The sequence below is a fragment of the Lagenorhynchus albirostris genome, chromosome 6, assembly GCF_949774975.1.
Source record: "Lagenorhynchus albirostris chromosome 6, mLagAlb1.1, whole genome shotgun sequence".
In the NCBI taxonomy this organism is placed as follows: Eukaryota; Metazoa; Chordata; class Mammalia; order Artiodactyla; family Delphinidae; genus Lagenorhynchus; species Lagenorhynchus albirostris.
This window is the reverse complement of record NC_083100.1, coordinates 56,693,755-56,716,473: the sequence shown is the minus strand read 5'-3', so window position 1 is coordinate 56,716,473 and position 22,719 is coordinate 56,693,755. Positions and strand designations below refer to the sequence as shown.

At 34.1% G+C, this 22,719-nt stretch overlaps 1 protein-coding gene across 3 annotated transcripts in view; it reads left to right on the top strand.

The window, feature by feature from the left end:
- Positions 1-22,719, top strand: part of MTX2 (metaxin 2) — a 64,996-nt gene that overhangs the window by 23,638 nt on the left and 18,639 nt on the right. The window contains exons 2-3 of one of the 3 annotated variants that reach the window (XM_060151415.1): positions 169-216; positions 1,258-1,304. In XM_060151415.1, the coding sequence (XP_060007398.1) occupies positions 169-216; positions 1,258-1,304 (95 nt within the window). Of the gene's footprint in view, positions 1-168; positions 217-1,257; positions 1,305-14,927; positions 15,075-21,196; positions 21,275-22,719 lie in introns of those variants that run through there. The other 2 variants (XM_060151416.1, XM_060151417.1) reach the window with 2 other exon arrangements.

Here is a 22,719-nt window from a genome sequence, read left to right as displayed (position 1 = left end):
TATATAGGTTCCCGTAGAATCTAAAGTAGTGTGACTAGTTGCCATATTTAAGGTGTCCTTGGCAATTGACTTTAAATGCTCTAGGCAAATGTATGTGATTATTAATTTGGTTGGTCATTGATATGTTTTTACCCTATGTGCCTAATTATCACTGCTGTGTTTCCACAGCTGCAGAACCTTGGCCTGAAAATGCTACATTATATCAGCAGCTGAAAGGTAGGTACTTGTTCTCAGTTAAAAATGGCTTTGTATCAAAATATATTTATTACCAAAAACACCCTTCAATAATAGAATCCTTTGCAAAGAGAACATAAAATATAAAGAAGGGATTCCCTTGTATAATTTGTCTAGGAGATTTTACCTAAATTTATATCTGCCAGTGTAAACCAACTATTCATGGCCTATAAGGTCCTTAGTTTATTATTGACTCATTATATTGGCTGCTGTAGGCAGTGTAAAATGATGTGGTTGCAGGAGCAGTTGGCAGATTTACTGTGCCAATAGCTGACACAGCAGATTTTTGAAGTCCTGTGGTAAAGTGGGCTCTCAGTAAAAAGGAACTGTTAAAATGTATAGGCTAGGATGGTTCAGGCTCCCTTTAGCAGCTCTTCATATATCATCAGGTCACATTATGGACCCCATTTGGGGCTCAGCAGCCTGCTACAGTTGTCAGAAGACTGCAAAGTAATGAAGACTAATAGGCAGCAGCCCTAGTCTTCTAAGCATGGAATTTTTATTGCAGCGAACTTGTCATCTTTCTTTTGTGTGACAGACCTAGACACACTGTGTAATATTAACTGTAAGCTGGTTTTATATGATTTTGAATGCTTTTACTTTTAACTAGAGAGGTTTGAGTAGAGATACTATTTTACTTAATGAAAAGAAGAGGAGTTTCTTGAAAACTTGGAAAACGAATTTGTTTTTAAGTGAGCGATTTTCATTATATATTGTTGATAAAATACAGTAAGTGATCAATTAGTTTTAGAGGAAATTGTTGATAATATACAATAAGTGATCAAATAGTTTCAGAGTAAATAGTTTTGTTTCATTGTTATTTACATACTATGATAATTTAATCAAAATTATAATCACACATTGATATAGACATATAGACACAAGAGCATTGATATAGAGCTTCATGATTACATTTTCTTTTTAGAAATAGGAATAGTTTTTAAAAATGAAAACACTTACAAATGTATTTTACTTGTTTAGCAGTTATGCTTTTGACTCAGACCTTTCATTGTATTTCCACAGGGGAGCAAATTTTGCTTTCTGACAATGCAGCTTCTCTTGCTGTGCAGGTAAGTATGTAAATAATGTAATTTTTTAAATTTTGAGTTGCAAATTTTTTTTCCTCTCCAGTCTGATACTGTATGTTTAGAATTTTTTATGATTTATCATTATCAATATAACATCTCTTTGTGAAGTATAATTTTATTATGTAATATTATTCACGTAATTGTTGCCAGTATGTAAAGTGAACATAAAAATCTTCATTATTCATTCTTTTTATAAACATCACTTATGTTGTGGGTGCATTTTCTTTATTTGCTGTTTTGCTTTTGGCTAGATATGATGGTATTGATTAGTTGGGGTGATATGTTCATTTATAGGCACAAAACTATTTTCTAACTTAATTTGTAAAGTTTTATTCACTACATATTTTTAAGCATCATTCTCTCATTCTAGCCTTAATCCATTTGGTAATCATGAAGCAAACATATTCTTCTCCAGCCATTCCTTATATATTTATCGATTACATTAGTGTCTGTTATCCCCAGACCACTTACTGAATATAATAACTCTTCAAGGTGTATATCACAGTTGTGTAATCCAAAAGATTAGTGGCCCTGTAAACTTTAAACTGCACTATAGGAAGAATAGGATACTTGGGAATTGTTTGCCTTAAAAAAAAAAAGAGAAATGTTTATGTAGATTATGGAATTATAATTATTGAAACATTTTACATATTTAGTTGCTGTTTGGTTAGCTTACATAGTTTGAATCACAAAGAGGATTTTATTGTGTAGCACTTAAAAGAGAAATCTAAGACGTGACATTTGTTGGAGATGAGACTGTGAGCTTCTTGAGGACAGAAAGAAAAGGAAGAAGAGGGACTGCTTTTGCTGCGTTCTAGGCATGATGCTAGGCACTTGGTCATCTTGTTTTTTTTAAATTCAACTTGATAATCATCTGGGCTTAATAACTATGTCTGATACATAGTTTGTCATTCAGTACATTTTAGTTTTGTTTAAGGCAGGGAAAGAAAGAAAAGACAGAAAGAAATGTGTTTGGACAATAATTTATTTGTATGAGTATGAGCTTTTTTAAGTTTCTTTTAGAAGATTTATATATTTTTACCAAGAATATAAATTTTGTTTATTTTATTTACTTACCTTTATTTTATCTTTAGGCACTAGTACTATAACTAGTGTATTTTCTTTCTTACGGTAATCTTTGAGAGGCAGAACTTCTTAGTTGGTTATACTTAATAAATATTGACTTTATACTGCCTTTTTGGCAGGGGGGATAAGGAAGTTGAAATTTAAGTTTAGTTTTCAAATACTAATGACACAGTGTCTAGCTTATAAAATGTACTCAATAAATATTTGTTGAATGAAGGGTTTATAAGTGTGGTAGAAGCAATCTTGCTTGATAACTGATAGCACAAGTAAATTATTTGCTGTGTGTGAAATAGTGTCTTCAATCTTTATACTTTTGAAAAGATAGCTTCAGGGCACAGTGAATTTTTTTTTTTTAACATCTTTATTGGAGTATAATTGCTTTACAGTGGTGTGTTAGTTTCTGCTTTATAACAAAGTGAATCAGCTATACATATACATATATCCCCATATCTCATCCCTCTTGTGTCTCCCTCTCTCCCACCCTCCCTATCCCACCCCTCTAGGTGGTCACAAAGCACCGAACTGATCTCCCTGTGCTATGCGGCTGCTTCCCACCAGCTATCGATTTTACATTTGGTAGTGTATATATGTCCATGCCACTCTCTCACTTTGTCCCAGCTTACCTTTCCCCCTCCCTGTGTCCTCAAGTCCATTCTCTAGTAGGTCTGCATCTTTATTCCCGTCCTGCTTCTAGGTTCTTCATGACCATTTTTTTTTTTTTTAGATTCCATATATATGTGTTAGCATACTGTATTTGTTTTTCTCTTTCTGACTTACTTCACTCTGTATGACAGACTCTAGGTCCATCCACCTCATTACAAATAACTCAATTTCGTTTCTTTTTATGGCTGAGTAATATTCCATTGTATATATGTGCCACATCTTCTTTATCCATTCATCTGTTGATGGACACTTAGGTTGCTTCCATGTCCTGGCTGTTGTAAATAGAGCTGCAATGAACATTGTGGTACATGACTCTTTTTGAATTATGGTTTTCTCAGAGTATATGCCCAGTAGTGGGATTGCTGGGTCGTATGGTAATTCCATTTTTAGTTTTTTAAGGACCCTCCATCCTGTTCTCCATAGTGGCTGTATCAATTTACATTCCCACCAACAGTGCAGGAGGGTTCCCTTTTCTCCACACCCTCTCCAGCATTTATGGTTTGTAGATTTTTTGATGATGGCCATCCTGACTGGTGTCAGGTGATACCTCATTGTAGTATTGATTTGCATTTTTCTAATGATTAGTGATGTTGAGCATCCTTTCATGTGTTTGTTGGCAATCTATATCTTCTTTGGAGAAATGTCTGTTTAGGTCTTCTGCCCATTTTTGGATTGGGTTGTTTGTTTTTTTGATATTGAGCTGCATGAGCTGCTTGTAAATTTTAGAGATGAATCCTTTGTCAGTTGCTTCATTTGCAAATATTTTCTCCCATTCTGAGGGTTGTCTTTTCGTCTTGTTTATGGTTTCCTTTGCTGCACAAAAGCTTTTGAGTTTCATTAGGTCCCATTTGTTTATTTTTGTTTTTATTTCCATTTCTTTAGGAAGTGGGTCAAAAAGGATCTTGCTGTGATTTATGTCATAGAGTGTTCTGCCTATGTTTTCCTCTAAGTTTTATAGTGTCTGGCCTTACATTTAGGTCTTTAATCCATTTTGAGTTTATTTTTGTGTATGGTGTTAGGGAGTGTTCTAATTTCATTCTTTTACATGTAGCTGTCCAGTTTTCTCAGCACCCCTTATTGAAGAGGCTATCTTTTCTCCATTGTATATTCTTGCCTCCTTTATCAAAAATCAGGTGACCATATGAGGGCACAGTGAATATTTTAGCTCAAGCACTAATTCTTAACCCTTTTTTTAAAAAAATATTTATTTATTTATTTTTGGCTGTGTTGAGTCTTCGTTTCTGTGTGAGGGCTTTCTCTAGTTGTGGCAAGCGGGGGCCACTCTTCATCACGGTGAGTAGGCCTCTCACTATTGCGGCCTCTCTTGTTGCAGAGCACAGGCTCCAGACGTGCAGGCTCAGTAGTTGTGGCTCACGGGCCAAGTTGCTCCGCGGCATGTGGGATCTTCCCAGACCAGGGCTTGAACCCGTGTCCCCTGCATTAGCAGGCAGATTCTCAACCACTGCGCCACCAGGGAAGCCCCCTCTTAACCCTTTTTTAGTTGCCATTTTTGGGATAACTCTTTCAGGATCTCATGAAAGCGACTATGGAATGTTTCTCTAGGAAACATTCCAGTGCGTATAGAAGTATAAACATACCCAGGCAATTCTGCATGTGGTTTCAGGAGGCTTACTGATATCCCTGCTGAAGGTATCTGGGGGTCCCTTGTTAAGAGCCTCTAAAACTAAAGAATAGTAGTTTAGGAAGTACTGAAGTAATTTTCACCAATAGGAAGGTTATTTTGGGTAGGAATAGACCAGTAGTTCTTAACTGAGGGAGGATTACTACCCCACAGAGGACATTTGACAGTGTTTAGACATTTATTTTTTTTTTAACATCTTTATTGGAGTATAATTGCTTTACAAACTTGTGTTAGTTTCTGCTGTATAACAAAGTGAATCAGCTATATGCATACATATATCCCCATATCCCCTCCCTCTTGCATCTCCCTCCCACCCTCCCTATCCCACCCCTCTAGGTGGTCACAAAGCACCAAGCTGATCTCCCTGTGCTATGCGGCTGCTTCCCACTAGCCATCTATTTTACATTTGGTACTGTATATGTCAATGTTACTCTCTCACTTCATCCCAGTTTACCCTTCCCCGTCCCCGTGTCCTCAAGTCCATTCTCTACATCTGCATCTTTATTCCTGTCCTGCCCCTAGTTTCATGAGAACCATGCTTTTTTTTTCTTTTTTTTAGATTCCATATATATGTGTTAGCATACAGTATTTGTTTTTCTCTTTCTGACTTACTTCACCCTGTATGACAGATTCTAGGTCCATCCACCTCACTACAAATAACTCAATTTCGTTTCCTTTTATGGCCAAGTAATATTCCATTGTATATACGTGCCACATCTTCTTTATCCATTCATCTGTCAGTGGACACTTAGGTTACTTCCGTGTCCTGGCTATTGTAAATAGAGCTGCAATGAACATTGTGGTACATGACTCTTTTTTGATTATGATTTTCTCAGGGTATATGCCCAGTAGTGGGATCGCTGGGTCATATGGTAGTTCTGTATCAATTTACATTCCCACCAACAGTGCAAGAGGGTTCCCTTTTCTCCACACCCTCTCTAGCATTTATGGTTTGTAGATTTTTTGATGATGGCCATTCTGACTGGTGTGAGGTGATACTTCATTGTAGTTTTTTTTTTTTTTCTCATTGTAGTTTTGATTTGCATTTCTCTAATGATTAGCGATGCTGAGCATCTTTTCATGTATTTGTTGGCAATCTGTATGCCTTCTCTGGAGAAATGTCTATTTAGATCTTCCGCCCATCATTGGTTTGGGTTGTTTGTTTTTTTGATCTGGAGCTGCATGAGCTGTTTGCGTATTTTGGAGATTAATCCTTTGTCTGTTGCTTCATTTGCATATATTTTCTCCCATTCTGAGGGTTGTCTTTCCGTCTTGTTTATGGTTTCCTTTGCTGTGCAAAAGTTTTTAAGTTTCATTAGGTCCCATTTGTATTTTGGGTAGGAATAGACCAGTAGTTCTTAACTGAGGGAGGATTACTACCCCAAAGAGGACACTTGACAGTGTTTAGACATTTTTGATTGTCACAACTGCTAGGGAGGCTGCTTTTGGCATCTATTGGGTAGACACCAGGGATGCTGTGAAACAGTGCATGAGATAGTCCCTCCACAGAAAGAATTATCCAGCCCCAAATGTAAATGGTGTCAATGTTGAGAAACCCTAGAATAGATGGTTTAAATAGTTTTCAGCCCAAACCAAGATATCGTTATATTACTGTTAAAAAAAATTAACATTTTAAATAATCTGGGGAAGGAAAGAATAAAGAAATCTTAGTGTGTACCTTATCTAGTAATTCTGTTTTTATGGTTCTTATTAATTTCCTTTCTCACCATGGCATCTCAAATCACAGTTGCAATTAAAACCAGAAAATAAGAACCTTTTAAAATGCAGAATTTTGCATAACTGTTTTAATTTTTTTTGTTATCCTACGTATGTCACTTAGATGATAAATTAACCAGCATATATTAAAAATTCTTGGTTTTCTTCAATATTCTTTGACTTGACAGCTGATAGTAGCCATGACTATAAATGTGACTTTTCCAGATATCTGATGTAAACTTTATGGAGTAATTTTCTTCTATATAGTGGACCAGTATCCGTTTAGAAGAATCAGTTAAATGTATAAAATTGATCAAAACAATGTGATGGGTATCCATAAACTGGTTATTTTCTAGAAGATATCAGATATCAAGCATCGGATATTTTAGTAGTCTGCCAGTTAAGCCATCAGGAAATTTAAATTTTACTTACCACATAGAATTGGCATTTATTATATTCCTGGAACTGAGTGGTTAGATTTTTTTTTTTGTTGTTGTTAAAGGAACTTTTATGATTTCAGTTTAAAAGAAAATAAATTTTTTTCCCCCATGGCTGTTATTTCCTCTTAGATTTGCTTTCCTTCTTTCATCCACAAAGTATTGGTATTACCTGAAGTGTTTGCCTAGTCATAAAATAATCTTGTATGTTGAATATTTTGAAGTATTAGAGTAGCGTGTTCCTCTGGTTCTCATGAGCAGTGTGTGTGTGTATAAATATATATACACACACACATATATATGGCAAGGTGCACATACACAGTATTACATACACAAACATGGGGGAGAGAAATCTTCTATTTCATAATATTACTTCCACTTTGAAGCTTGTAATGGTTGGTAAAAGAATTTTGATAACAATTCTCTGTTGCTGTCCTCTCATCCCCTAAACCTAAATCAACTGTCCAGTAAATATATAATGTATATAATGTTGCCCATATATGTAATTTAAAATTTTGAAGTAGCCCCACTAAAAGAAGTAAAAAGAAACAGGTGAAATTAATTTTAATAATATATTTTATTTAATATTATCAAATATTATCATTTTAACATGTAATCAGTACATAATTTATTAACGTGATGTTTTTGGTTTTTTTATATTAAGTTCAAAATCTGTTGTGTATTTCACACTTACAGCACATCTCAATTTCTGCCAACCACATTTCAAGTACTCTGTATGTAGCTGGTGGCTCTTGTATTGGGCAGTACGTGTCCAGAAATACTGTATGAGCAAATGCATATGGACTTCAAAGTTTTCTGCAGAAAATGTTTCATTTGATTTTTCTTCAAGAAGTTTATGTCTTTACTGATTCAGTATATGTTGTTTTTTATAGCAGATTCCACAAATGAAAATGGGTGGTTGGTCTCTGTTGCAAATACCTTAAACATTACTCTTTGTTTCAAGTTTCCTCATCTGTAAAATGGAGATATAATAGAAGCTATCCTACTGGGTGTCATGAAGACTGAATGTGTTAAAAAATATGTAAAATATATATAAAAATTAAAGCATTTAGAAAAGCACCTGGCATATTGTAAACATGCAATGAATATTGGTTATTATTTCCTTCTTTCCTGATTCTTTGACGGAAATATACATAATCAGTGTCAGCATCAGGAATGGAAGCTTGCAGGCTTTGTAATGCCTAAAGTAATTAAAATAAATGTTAGGTGTAAGAATTATTTTTGGACATATTTAAAGCTGTATGAACATTAATAATTTTTATATTCATTGTTTCATTCCGTAACTAAAAGTTGTTAATATAGAGTGCTTGAATTCAAACAAACCATTATTTTAATAATACTAAATAAGGTTTGTTTTAAAGTTGAGTATTTATTGAATGCTTTTATTGTCTAAGGCACCTTATTGAGAGCTTTTATGTGCGTTATCTCATTCAATCTTTACCGTAACCCTAGTGTAGGGCACTATTATTAAGCTCATTTTAAAGATGTGGAAACTGAAGCTTAGGAAAGCTCTGGCCAAGGTCATAGAGCCCACAAATTGAGGAGGTAAACAGACACCAACAGCATTGGTGGAGTGCCTACTATGTACTCATCACTGTGCTGAGCACTTATTTCTTATGAGCTCATTTAATCCTTATAATAACTCTATGAGGTCAGTGCTGTTATAATCCCCATTCTGCAGATAATATTAATAAGAACAACAGTAATAACTGAAGCTAAAATTTACACAGCACTTACTCCATGCGCCAGGTCTTGTTCTGTGTACTTTAGGTATCATAGATAATGTTTACACACAGGCACCATATGAGGTAGGTAGCACTGTTATTTCCATTTTGCAGATTAGGAAGTTGAGGCAGAGAGGTTAAGCAATTGGCCCAAACTTATATAATTAGTAGTTGACAGAGTTGGAATGCAAATCCAGGGAGTCTGGGTCTAGAGTCCACCCTTGTAACACCTTGCTGCATACCAGTCCAGTCCAGTGATACAGACCTTTGGAGTTTTATCCAAAAATAAGTAGACACTTAATTCAAAAATCATTTCTGACATTTCCTAGCAAATTATATCTTACAGTTTACGGATTACATTAAGATGTGAGAGATAGATATGTTGCAGCTTTTGGATCTCTGAGATGTGATAAAGGTAGTATTACCTATGTTATGGGTTATTAGGAAGTTCAAGTTAGGTAATAAATGGGAAATTCTTTTGAAAAAAGTAAAAGCAATAGAACTACAAGATGATGTTGAATGCTGAGTTAGTGCCTATTTTTGCTTCAAAGATTTATATACATATTTTGTGAATGTCTTTATATAATAAAATGTTACTTCTAGTAAGTTTTAGAAAGGATTTTTGTTTATTATGTATGAAGCCAATTTAAAAAGAAACCTGTTTTCCTTTTTTGTATGGCTTAATCTAAATATTGTAAAAGTTTAGTTATTGAATTTATTTTTTAGAGAGTGTCTCAAACTGATGATTATTAGAATGCTGAATGAAAAAGTAGTCTTACTTTTTACTTCTTCATTTTTTAGTTACTTCAAGTAAGAATAACATTTAAGCTCAGGTTAAGGGAAATAATATTCTTATTTTTTCCTATCCTTTGTGAATAAATACTTAATCTCTAAAAATGAAAGGGAACACACAGAAAAAAACTATATTCTTTCTGTTGAATATGTTGTTTTTTTTCCTTCAGGTTTTGTGGTTTTTATTAACACAGGCTGTTACAAAAAAAAATTTGTTTTGCTTTTTTAAAATTATATCTAGTCATATAGATAGACTAGAAAGAATTATTTACTATTGGTACAAAAGGAAGTAAACTGGGAGACCGAAGTCCTATTTTAACAGTAGGAAAATATAGTTTAAGCTATTCCATTGAGAGCCTGCCTCTCTGTATGCTCCCCCAAGTTTAATCATTAAAAATGTCAGCATTTTTATAGGCCCCATTAATACTGGGCCATGAACACTAACATGTCAGATCTGCTGATAAGCAGTTAGCTGACCCTTGCTTTTTCCTTTTCACAATTGATGCTTTTTAGGTGGACATATTAATTTGAAGTTAAATGATAACATCCTAATGTAGTGATTGGGGAAGAACAGGAAAGAGGAGTATCTCTCTTTCCTTCAGGACTGCAGGTCAATTGTTGCATTGGAGAAAGAACTGTGATTATGAAATTACAGCTGTTGTAAACTTGTTGTGTCATTCAGATGGTCACAGTGGACAACTTACCTATAGAACTTTAGAGGAAATGATTTTGAATTTTCAGTTTGGTTTAATACATTTTCTACTTTAAACAGCTTGTTTATGGTTGTATGTAGTTTCTAAGTGTCAGTTTAAACCTGATATAAATACAATAGGTGGGAATGCAGTGATACATTCATTTTAATAGAGAATTAATAGAATACTATTTTATGTAAAACATTTTTAAATTGATATCTTTCTTAAAGTTTTATAAAGTATAAAATTTTAGTTTTTTAAAGTATGTTTATCCCTTCCACTTGATCATTTTCTGCAAGATGAGGCTTCTGTGTTCACTTTCAGGATTTGGAGAAGGAAAGCTAAGGGATAGAGAGAATTTAGTGGATCCTTTTCAGTGTTGTAAATTAGCAAAATAAAGGCTGCAGATGTTTCCTTGATATCACTGAATTTAAATTCTTCAGATTGAATGTGTTACATTACATTACCTTTTTTATATCAGAAGTATTATAAAGCATTTTGGTGATATATGCATATAACACCTGGAATGATTTAAATGTATAAAATGTGACCTTTAGGAGGGATGATTGTGAACTTAAAGTGCAAATAGAATTTAGCAGATTAAAAAAATTCTCAGTGTTAATATTAATCTCTCAACACATAAATGGTATGGTGTATATAAAACATTTAAATTAATCTTACAGATTTGTGAAAATGAAGTATATTCAAAATAGAATTAGATGGCTATTAGAGTTGTCATTTTTAGTAATTAGTGAAAGAATATAAAATGGTTATACAGGATAATGGTTTGCTAATATAAATATCTATGTAACTTAGCAGAAATTTACATTTCTGTAGTTCTGAGAGTTTGCAAGTTAGAGTATCAACCGTATACTTTTCTGTTTAAAAAGTAAATAGCAAGCAAGATTTTAAAATTTGTTACTGTTAAACAGAACAATAAAGACATAGCAGTAAGATGAAAAAAATGACAGTCTATTTTTTAAACAGAAAAAGGCTAGAATTCTTCATGATTAGATATACAGTATCAACGTAATCGATCTAGCAGCATTATATTTGAGCTGAAAATGCACTTAAATTTGAGACCATACACTACCCCGTGTGAGCGAAACATCTTTCATATAGTTCTAAGATGAAATTACCCTTGAATGAATAGCATCTTCATTTATCTTCAAACCTCTTCTGTGCTTTTAGTGAATCTACTCTTTCAACATTCTACAACAAGAATTACATTATACCATTATACCAGAGTATTTCTGCAGTGTGAAATAGATTGGTTTGGAAAATGAACCTGGCTTTGATATAAATTACATTGCCAGGTACAAAGGAATTTGTTATTTTGTTTAAAATAGTCACAAATATAATTAAGGTCTTAATTTATGTTAAACTACAAATATGGCTATTACTTTAACTGGATTAGGAACTTAATCTGTCACTTCAAGAACGATACCTAACACTCTTCATTTGTAACCTTAGATACATTATTTCAATTACAGGGTCTGCAGCTGTTTGATATAAAAAGTGAATTATTTTGTAGATAGATTTGTTCATGGTTTTTAATTTTAAAACATGTCTCTTCAGTAAGGTGGAAAATAATCCTTCAGTTGTTGTCACAGATTTTCCTTTGTGTTTGGGTAAAACAAGATATGAATTAAAATTCAGAACCATTTTTATTTTGTGCCCTGAAAATGGTATTGTGTGCTTTAGAATAGTTCTTAGTGAGTTCTTACCTAAAATATTTCAAATTTAATTATGAAATGAATAGAAGCTTTGTCCTAAAGAAGAAAACCTGAGGCCTGCTGTCTAAGGATAACTGGTAATGGTTGAACTGAAAATGGATTTTTTTCTATTTAGAATTTGGATAATTTTGTTAATGTTAAGTTTACATACATTTAGAAACTATGTTTATAATCCCTTAAATTCTACAGTGTTAATCAATTTAAAGCACTCAATCTTTTAAAAGGTTATTGAGGACAATTCTTTAAAATTTTGAGTTCTTTTAATATTTTTATTGGCAAGCAATGTTGATTTTATTGCTTAAGTGCAATTAAAGAGTATTGTTATGTATTTAACTTATAAGATAAATGTTCATTTTATTTTTGGAATAAAGAAAAGAAGTTAATTGGTGTTGTTCACTGGTAAATGATTCAGTATCGAGTTACCATTAGGTTATTAAAATGAAATGAATACATTTTATATTGCTGCCATCTACTATTTAACTTATACTAAGAATTTTAAATTTAGTGGGTTTTGTTGTTGTTGTTATTGTTATTTTTCTCAGTTGGGAATATTTAATCTGTAAATCACAAAACTTTACAACATTCATTATAGGAGCTCAGAAAAAAAGTAGTTTCCTGTCATTATTCCCAAATTGTTCATTGATTGCCAGCTCTGTGACTGGTACTATATTAGGTTCTTGGGTTACAAGAATTATTCTTTCTGTGTCTTTGACTATTTTATAACTCTTTTACTTAATTTTGACCCTATGATTTACTTTTATTTATATTTAATTCTAACAGGGAAAGCTTATATTTTTTCCTATTCTGGTTATCTTTTTTGTTGCTTTCTTTCTGCACTTGATTTTTTTCTACAGCTGTCAGATATTGATATATTTAAACTTGAGTCATATATTCCAAGAGTGGTTTTCAGGTGAGAGTTGTGTTAATTAGGAAGGTCCTATTTTCTGATGTGGTGTTTCATATGTGCTCCCAATAGCATTTCATGTTTTTGGTAACAAACTTGCTGTATTTAGAGCTTTTTGTGCATATTGAATTGTGGTTTCTGATGATTTCTGCATAGCTAATTTTTTAAGAAGTTGAATTCCTGTTATTGTTTTTCTAAAACATACCTACTTAAATACCTCTGAATTTAACAGGAGTTACATTGATCTTTTTAATGCAGTGAGCTTTGGTAACATAAAATAACAAAATGCTAATCTTTGTTGTAGCTTACTCGTTTTCTATGAACTTAGGTATGTTTGTATTTATTATTGTGAATATCTGTGTCTTATTCATTAAGCAATCGTTTATTGAGAACCTGTGGTGTGCTGAGGATAAAGTAGTGAACAAGATAGGCGTGGTCGTCATGTACTAATGGAACTTATGTTCTGTAGAGGGAGGCCTTTTATCAGTTTCATCAGTGTGTATGACTTTGAAAAATTATTTGTAAAGTAAAAGTTTATGTCAATATCAAAATGTCTTCAGTTGTTTTTGCCTTGTTGAGAAGATTTTATATTATATAAGCTTTTGGTTATGTTCCCTTATTTATTCTTTTAATATCTACTTAGAGATTTCTGTCTTAGTGCACAATTTTTCTATTTTGATTATAAATAAATATAACTAAGTTACAGTATATAATTATTATTTGCCCTTTTCTCTTAAGGAGGTGTTTAATAGGTAATAAAATAAGTGAAGTTTTCTTGTGAAATCACCAAGGTTAAATAGTCTTTCTTCTTTTGCAGATAGCTTTATGAGTATTTATTATTACTAATATTATTACTACTAATTTTAATAATAATACCTTATATTTATTGAAATACTATTTGCCAGACAGTATGTAAAGTGTTTTACATACAATACTTCAGTTAATTTGCAGAATAAGGTGTCTTCATTTTAGAAATGGGAAAGCTTACAAGGTAAAGAAACTTTCTCAGATTAACACAGTCATCACCAAGATTCCACCCAGAGCTGTCTTACTGCTCTATTAACTTTTTTTTGTTCTATATTGACTTTTAAGACTGATGCAGGGGATTCCCATTTTTCAAAAGACACTATAGTCTCCCACTTAAACAGTTTGCTTCTTAAATCTCTACTCTGTTAGGATCCATTAGGTTCTGCTAGGGCACTTAACCAGTGACAAATAAGGAGTGAGAGTGTGCTAATAGTAGCCCAGTCATAAGAGTGGTATGGCTTATGAGTCAGCAACAGAAAGTCAAATTACTCTAAATGATGGTAAGGACAGCATCTCAATGAGGCAGCATCTTCCATGTGCAAATGCAGTGACCAGGGTGGGCCTGTTGTTGGCTGGCTGTGTTTCCATTCAACCAGGGTTGAGCCCTTTACACCATTTCATGAACTGAATATTTTTAATTACCTTTTTGGTTGTTGTTAACATAATGCAATTAAAACAAAGGATATTTGATATTTTAAGGTTTTTAAGGTTGTAGATTCTATTTCCTTACTTTTGTCAGGGACCATCATAATTATTGTTTTCTGTAAAAGAAATTGATGACTTTTTGGCTTAAATTTAATTCCACTGATTTCCCTCTAGATTTTTTCTGGAACACTATTTGAGATGTTTCGTTTTGTTTGATTTGCTCATTAATGTTATTCTGCTTACCTGCTTATATTAATTGTGAGACTTGCATGCTTATTTTAAATTTTCTGACAACTGGGACATAGTTGCTGAGATTTTAAAGGACTCCGGCTGACAGTGGCTCCTTCATGTGTTACTTCTCAGTAAATTTTCAGAAGATAATACTGTTCTTATCAGATGGTTTCTTAGCTTCTTAAAGCTTCTTGTTTAACCAGGTGTTAAATTGACTTTTCAGTTTTTAAGCGTGGTGGGCTATAGATGCAGAAAAGATCAAAGATTAAAACTGTCCTTGATTGTGTTTTTATTCTGCATAATATCTGTAGCTCCACCCATTCCTTAACACCTTGATATTACCATACTTGCAGGAAAGTGTTGACAAAGATGATACTGATTTGTGGGTATTTCTGTCACCTTTGTTCATAAAAGAGATGGGGTGGCCTTTGAGATTGGGCTTCTTGATGTTTCATTAGAATCTGTTTATTTGGTTTCAAAGCATATAACTGTGCCATTTGCAACTCCAGACCTTTGAAAAGAGAGCAGAGTTTTCTGCTGTTCATTGCCTGTCAGAAGTCTAATGGAGAAGCGGTAATTAGAGAAGACCATCTAAAGACCCCTGAATCCTCCTCCTCGCACCAAAACCTGCTCATCCCACAGTTTTTCCTATTTTGGTAAATGGCAATTCTGTCTTTCTTATTGTTTATGTGAGAAACTTTGAGTCATCTTTGGAGTCCTCTCTTTTTTTGCTATGTCCACATCCAGTTACCAGCAAATCTTTTTGGCCCTACCTTGAAAACATAGCCAGAATCTGACTTCTTACCACCTCCAGCTCTCCTATCCTGGCCTGGGCTGCCATCATTTCTTGCCTGGATTAGTGCAAAATTTTCTTAACTAGTTCTTGTGTTTCCACCCTTCTACTCTTTACAATCTAATCTCTGTATAGTGGTTTGTAATCCTTTAAAATGTCAGTCAGATTCCAGCAATCCTCAGCTCAAGCCCCTGTAATGATTGTTCGTCTCACTCGGATTAAAAGCCACAATCCTTACAATTATCTGTATGTCCTACATGATCTCCTGGTTGTCTCTCTGAGCTTGTCTCTTACCACTCACTTCCTTAGTCTGCATTGTCACACAGGTCTCGTTGCTGTTCCTCAAACACTCCAGTTGAAGCACAGAACTGCTTTGAACTTGGACTGCTCTTCTCCTAGAAACCTACATGGCTTGCTCCCTAACTTTCTTCAGGTTTATGCTCAAATGTTATGTTACCGGTGAACCCTTATCTGACCATCCTACATATAGTGGCAATACCCTCACACTGCTTTGTATTTCTAAGTAGCAGGAATCACAGTGGATCTATTCTTGTTTATTTGCTTATCATCTGTCTCCATTAGAATGTAAACTCCATGAGGTCTGGGACCACTCTATTCCCAGTGTCAAGAACAGTTTCTGATATTATAGCACGTGCTCAATAATACTGAGTGAGTGAGTGAATAATTGCTTTCCATTCATTCTTCTAGATATTCAAAATTATATCCTCCTACCAAGTTAGTTCACAGGAAGCTATGCAATGGACCAAATAAATTAGCTTTTTGCAGGCCTTATTAAGCTATGGTTTAAGTGATTTGCTCCAGGCCTTTAGAAGAAAAATAATACAAAAAGGAATTCTGCATTTGGTGTATACTGTCTTATGTCATTCAGTAGCCCAGATGAGAAATGTCTTTGGAGTTTAGTGTGAGAAGTTCAGTTGAGGGGCAACCCCATTCTGTTTTGAAGGCTACAAATATTCCATTAATAGATTCACCACAGTTTATTGAACCACAGTTTATATTCACCACAGTTTATTGATGGATATTAGGCTATTGTTATAATTATTACTTTGCTACTATAAATAGGGCTTAGGTGTGAATATCCTTATATATATCTTATATAATCTTATGTAAATATGCCCATATGATATATTTCTAGCAATACAATTACTGGGTCAAAGGCTATGTGTATTTAGAATTTTGGTAGATGTTACCAATGTGCCCTTTAAAAAGATTACATTGATTTATACCCCGACCAGTGGTTGAGTATAAATTTTGTTTTGAATTTTGACAAAAGCAGCCTTTTTTTTCCCCCTGTGTTTTTATTATCAGAAGTTTCTATTGTTTCATTTAGAAACGTTCATGTATGACTAGAACTAGGTGTACTGAGTTTTGGATTCTCTACTCTTTGTTTATTTTGTGGTTTACGTATTGTTCAGATTTTTGTGTGTTTGTTCATTTATTCATTGAGCTGATAATTATTATCTGTTATGTACCAGGCACATAACTGGGAATTACAGCAGTAAAAGCTAGTTTTAGAAGACAGAGTGTTCTGAAATGAGAAGGAAGAGGAATCAGAAGCCTTGCCACCGTGTTACTGAAGGATTGCTGTTACAGGATCCCTGTCTATATTTCTGACATTCTTTTTTTAAAAATTTATTTTATTGACGTATAGTTGATTGACAATGTTGTGTTAATTTCTACTATACAGGAAAGTGATTCAGTTATACATATATATACATTCTTTTTCATATTCTTTCCCATTCTCGTCTATCACAGGATACCGAATGTAGTTCCCTGTGCTCTACAGTAGGACCTTGTTGTTTATCCATCCTATATATAGTAGTTTGTTTCTGCTAACCCCACACTCCCAGTTCATTCACCCCTCCCACTGCTGCCACCCCCACCCCACCTGACCCCAGCAATCACAAGACATTCCTTTATCTGCAACATGTGTTAGGTTTTCCCCCAACATTTAAGATGCTAGTTTTATGATCTAATAAAAGGAGTGGCACTGTTATCTAAAATAACTTTAGAATATAGGATTTAAAGTATTTGTAAGGGTCAAATTGATTGGTAACAGATTGTTCTTATTTCTTTAGACTCCTGGCCTTAGTTTCAATTATATGTAAATGAAATATATTGTTTCTCAAGACTAGTTTTTACAAAATATTTGAGCTGTAGTTCCCAGAAGATATGATTCAGAAGTAATTACTGAAGAAATAGAATTTAGAATCTTCATGGATTATCATAGGTGTTACCTTCTGGGATTGTTTCTAGAATTTCTCTGATTTAAAAGTTGTCCAAGTATGCTATTTCTAAAGAATTCAGAGTTAAGAAAAATGTGTAATCTTTTTATATTTTTTGCTTTTTTATAATAGCAATTGGTAACATTATATATCCTTTTTAGCTTGGAATCAGGAATTTTAGAGTTGCTGCTCATGTTAACGGACATTTGAGTTCCTTTATTTGATTATATGGACGAAGTTGCTAGGAGCATTCTTGTATGTTAGTGGCTATATGCCTCGTTTCTTTTTGGTGTATTTCTGGGAGGGGAATTGTTGGCTGACAGAGTAGGCATCTGCTTAATAGTCAATATTACCAAACAGTTCAAAGTGGTTGGCTTGTTTACCACTCCCACCATCAATATATGGGAGTCTTATCACACACAGAAAACAGTCGACTGTCCCACCCTTACCTCACCCCAAATCCTGATACCCAGAAACAACCACTTTCTGTTCTTTCAGCTGTATTTTTTTTCCCTTGGTATTTACCTCTATATTTCTAAGTAAGATGCTTGTGTTGCCATTTCATTTTTTAATTTAAATATATCTATTGAATTCCACTATGAAATTTACCATTTGCAGCTCTCTTCCGCTTCTCCTTCTCCATTTTCCCAATAGTTCTTTAACTTCTGTTAAATTAATATTCAGTGTTTATATTATAATTAGAATGTAAATATTGACCCCAGCTGAGTGGCTTAGTGTACAATGAACATATTCTTTCTATATGATTTTTTTTCCATTGAGTAAATAATTGCTTTATTTAATTCATTTGGGTAGTTTTCTCTCCTAAACTCTTTGAACTGTAAAACTCCCCCTCACAATGGTCAAACGCGTCAGGTCCTTTATTTATTTATTTATTTATTTCTTGGAACTATTACCTTTGAAAGCCCTGTTCCTTCTACTTTAATTGGGACAGTTTCTTACTTGGTTGGCGTCATAGCTCGTTGTTAAGACTGCTGTTCATCATCATTCAGGGAATTCTTCTTGCCTTCCTTTTGTGTTGGATTCCCTAATTTTCTGCATCCTATGTTCTTTTTTTCTTGGTTTATTATTTTTATTTTAGGCTTTTAAAAAAGACCTTGCTTGTGTTATGTTTTTTTAAAATTCTATCTTCACACCTGATTGATTCCTTGGCCACATGTAGAATTTTAGGTTGGCAAGATTTTTTGTTAGAATTTTGAAAGCCTTTTGTCATCCTTTAGCTTTTGGAACTTCTTTTGAGACATTCAGTGTCATCTCAGTCCTTTGTATGCTTTGCTTCTTTTCATTTTCCTTTTTTCCCTTTTTCTTTCTTTCTTTTTTTCCTTTCCCTTTTTCTCTCCTTTCTTCCCTCCCTCCTTTCCTTTCTTCCTATATGCCTTGAATAGATTCCTTGACCTCCCTGTACTTCTGTTTTCTCATCTTAAAATAGGGATTTTTTTTTTTGTACCTACCTCATAGAGTTAAGCTCTTATGCAAGTACCTGGCACATAGTAAGTGCTCAATGAATATTAGCCATTATAATTTTTCTTTGAAGTTGCTGTCTGCATTTTCTGTTTCCTCTCAACTACTTTTTTTTGTAGTTTGTTTTGGCTCTGTATGTTTGAGACTTTCCTCAAATATCTGTTGATCTCTGCTAACAATTTATATTTAAGATTGAGGCACTAAAAAGCTGATGGGGCATTGAGGAACTTTTTGACATGCGGGCTTCACTATAGACTGATTGCACAGTGGCCATTTTTTGGCCACTGTCCCTACCCCTCACTAAAATCATCAGTATTGGTAGGTGTTTTCTATGGAGGGGTACTCTGGAGGACTTAATGTGGCTGCCAGTGTTTGGGAGCTGAGAGGGAGAGGGTGCTGTGGCTCTCTACAGTGTACATACTTTCCCTTAACCTTCCTTCCAGTGTGACCCTCTACCCAGGGCCCTCTGCTGTGCCTGGGTCCTGCGTCAGGAGCCTCTCTGGTTGGGTTTCTCCAGAGAATGAACCCCTGTCTCCTGCCAGATTGGGGGCGGGCTAGTTGTCTGATGCTTTTATAGACTTTCATCCAATTCTCCTGTTTGTAGTCCTTTACCTCACCTCTGCCTTCTGTGGTACTTGGTGCCTCCAGTTTCGGAATCTTCCCAGTTTCTGTGTTGCAAATGTATTGATTTTCTCCTCTGCATGCCCTTAGGTTTCAGCTTGCTCTGCCCTGCTAAGTCTGCTTTTTATCTTTAAAAATGGGTTGACATCTCTGGTCTGCTTTGGTCTCCTCTTCCATTCTTTGTGTTTTTTCTGGGTTTACACATTTTCTGCTTCTTCACAGTTACTTCATTGGATTTTTTGAAAGGTTGCAGAGATAAATGTGTAAGTTCAATCCTTCATGTTTAACTGGTTCTCGATGATCTGGTATTACTTTTTTCCTCTGAATTTTTTTGTGGAAATAAAAAAATATACAGACATACCCTTCAATGAATTTTTTTGACGCTATGAACTCAATTAATTCACTCAATATGTTGAAACTACATGAAGCTGATTAAATTTCAGGGTCTTAGACTTTAGGTACTGGGTATTATGTTCTGTGTGCATGTGTGTGTGTGTGTGTGTTTAAAAAAGTCCTACCATGTCATATGTTTAGGTACTCAGTAAATTTATATTCAAAGAATATATTGATTGGCTGTGCTTTAATTTATTCATTCTAAAGTTCTTAGTTTTCACATTTTAATAAACTTACCTGACCCATTTTGTCAATTGGGGTTGCTCAGCAAATGAGTAAACCCTATATTAGTTCTTTCTGAAAATTGAAAATATTATGGTGTTTAATGTCTCACAGTCATCACTGTAATACTATGCAGGTTGTTTTTATAATATTTAGCCTAATCTCTTTCAGATGATGTCAGCCTGTTTTGCTAAGGTATCTTTTATGCACTGATTACCATTGCTATTGCTATTGCTATTACCATTGCTATTGCAATAGACCCACAGTGTCCAGTAGAACTTTCTGTGATGATGGAAATGTTCTGTTATTTGTACTGGCCAATAAATATGGTAGCCACTAGCCACATATGGCTATTGAGCATGTGAAATGGCTATTGAGCATGTGAAATGGCTAGTGTGACTGGGGAACTGAATTAAAAATTTTATTCAAATTTAATCAATTTAAATTTAAGTTAAATAGCCACAGGTGACTAGTGGCTACCATACTAGACAGCACAGTTATAAATCATTGTTCTCATAGGATGTGCTAAATTTTTTATTTAAATTATTTTATGTTGTCAGTCACTTGAATTAGTTTGGAATAATGTATCCAACAGAGGAATAGGAGTTGGCTGAATTTTCCTAACTTTCCTTATTATGATTAGAACTACATTTTTCTTTGTATTTACATAAGAATAAAAGTATGCAGATTGCTATTCAGAATTGAAAATAAAATGTGTTTTAGGTTGGTGTATCACACCTGTTTTAATTAGAGTATTTGAGGTGCTGATAAGAGATTGAAAGTGCAAGTGAAAGGTGAAAGTCCTATTCTGGAGCCTCAGAGATTTTCCTCCTGTGCTACAAGAGAAAGGAGAAATACTGTTGAATCAAAGTCTGTTTTGGATTTGGAATTTTTATATTCTTGAAGACAGTAATGGTAATGTTTTGGTTTGCATTTTTAATGTTTGGATGAAAATACTGTGTTTGTGACATCAGACTTCTTTGTGATTAATTCAGATTAATTCAGAAAATTTCTTTTGAATCAGGGATGAAGAATAATTGCAGTAAATGCCATAAAATTAATCTTTGGCTAAGTAGAATTGTGCCATCAATTGAGGTCTGTGGTAAGTTGAATGTTGTTAAATTGGTTAAAATTAAGCCAGTTATTTTTTAGTAAAGAAGTAAAAAATTCACAGGACTGGAAACACGGCTTCAATTGTAGAACGTTTCAATTTTGCTTAATCTCTTTTAGTGAAACACAGCTTTTTGGAACAATGATTAGTACAGTTACCAATATACATGGAGGTTAGCAAAATATACCATATTTACTATTTTATATAGTACTATGATTGTTAACTAACAACTGAGTATTATTCTGACCTTTGAGAAGATGCATTAAGCAGTTCTTTCAAATTCTTTTTGTTCTTCTGAAGGCCTAAACCCCCTCTTGGTCCTACATTCTCGGCAGACGTTTTTTTCTCCCATTTCACAGAATATGAGCACTCCCTCATTTTCTTGTCCTTCTCACTTATCAGCTTGCAGTCATCATCACTGATGCTGACCACCCCTTGCAAGAACAGTGGAAAAAGTGTCCTGTTTCCTGAAAAAAACAGATGCTTCCACCTGTGCTCTTATTTCATTCCTTTTTATCTTCTCATGGATCTTGTATGTCAGTTATTTTGCCTGGTTCTTGTCATTTCAGCCTATTTCCTATATAAGTTTTAACGAGCTCAACCTTTTTCCATCATTGGGTACAGATACATATATAATAGAAGGGAGCTGACCCTTCTTAATTCCCTTCTTCCTTCTCAGTCTTCTTGAAAGGTCTCTTTATACTTATTCTAATTCTTCCCTTCTTAGCAATCCGTGTTTTAACAAGCCTTCCACATGACTTTGATGGTACACTGACGCTTGAGAACCACTACCTGGAGCCCATACTTGTGGGCCAACCAAGAAGCTCACTATTATTGTTATAAATTGGGAGCATAGGTTATAGTATTTAGAGGACTGTTAGCTATACTTACATAGACATAGAGGAGTCAACTTTTGTTTGGGTGAGGTGCTGTTTAAACCTAGAAACAGTAATTGTTGGTAAATTAGTCAGGATTAGGTTTGGCTGTGAGTTATGGAAAACCCAAAATAGCAGTGGCTTAAAAAGATAGAAGTTTCTTTCTTTTCTTTCTTTCTTTTTTTAATACAAGTAATCCAGGTTTGGGACTGAATGATTATCAAAAACTTAGACTTCCTGCCTCTTCTTGTTGCTCTACCATCTTCAACACTCAGCTTTTACTGTGATTCAATTTGGCTACGGTGGCTGTAAGTCATCTTTTTCACATTCTAGTCAGCAAGAAGGAAAAAGAGGAGAGGTCATATCTCTTCTTTTTAAAGAAACTTCCCGAGCAGTTGCCCGGAACTTTGAGTCCCGTTGGCCAGAATTTAGACATTGGTCACACCCAGTTGGAAGGAAGCTTTGGAAATAAAGTTCTTATTTCAGGCAGTCATGTGTGAAGATATAATTAATGATTTTAAAAAATTGTTGTATAAAATTATATGGTTTGCATTTACCATA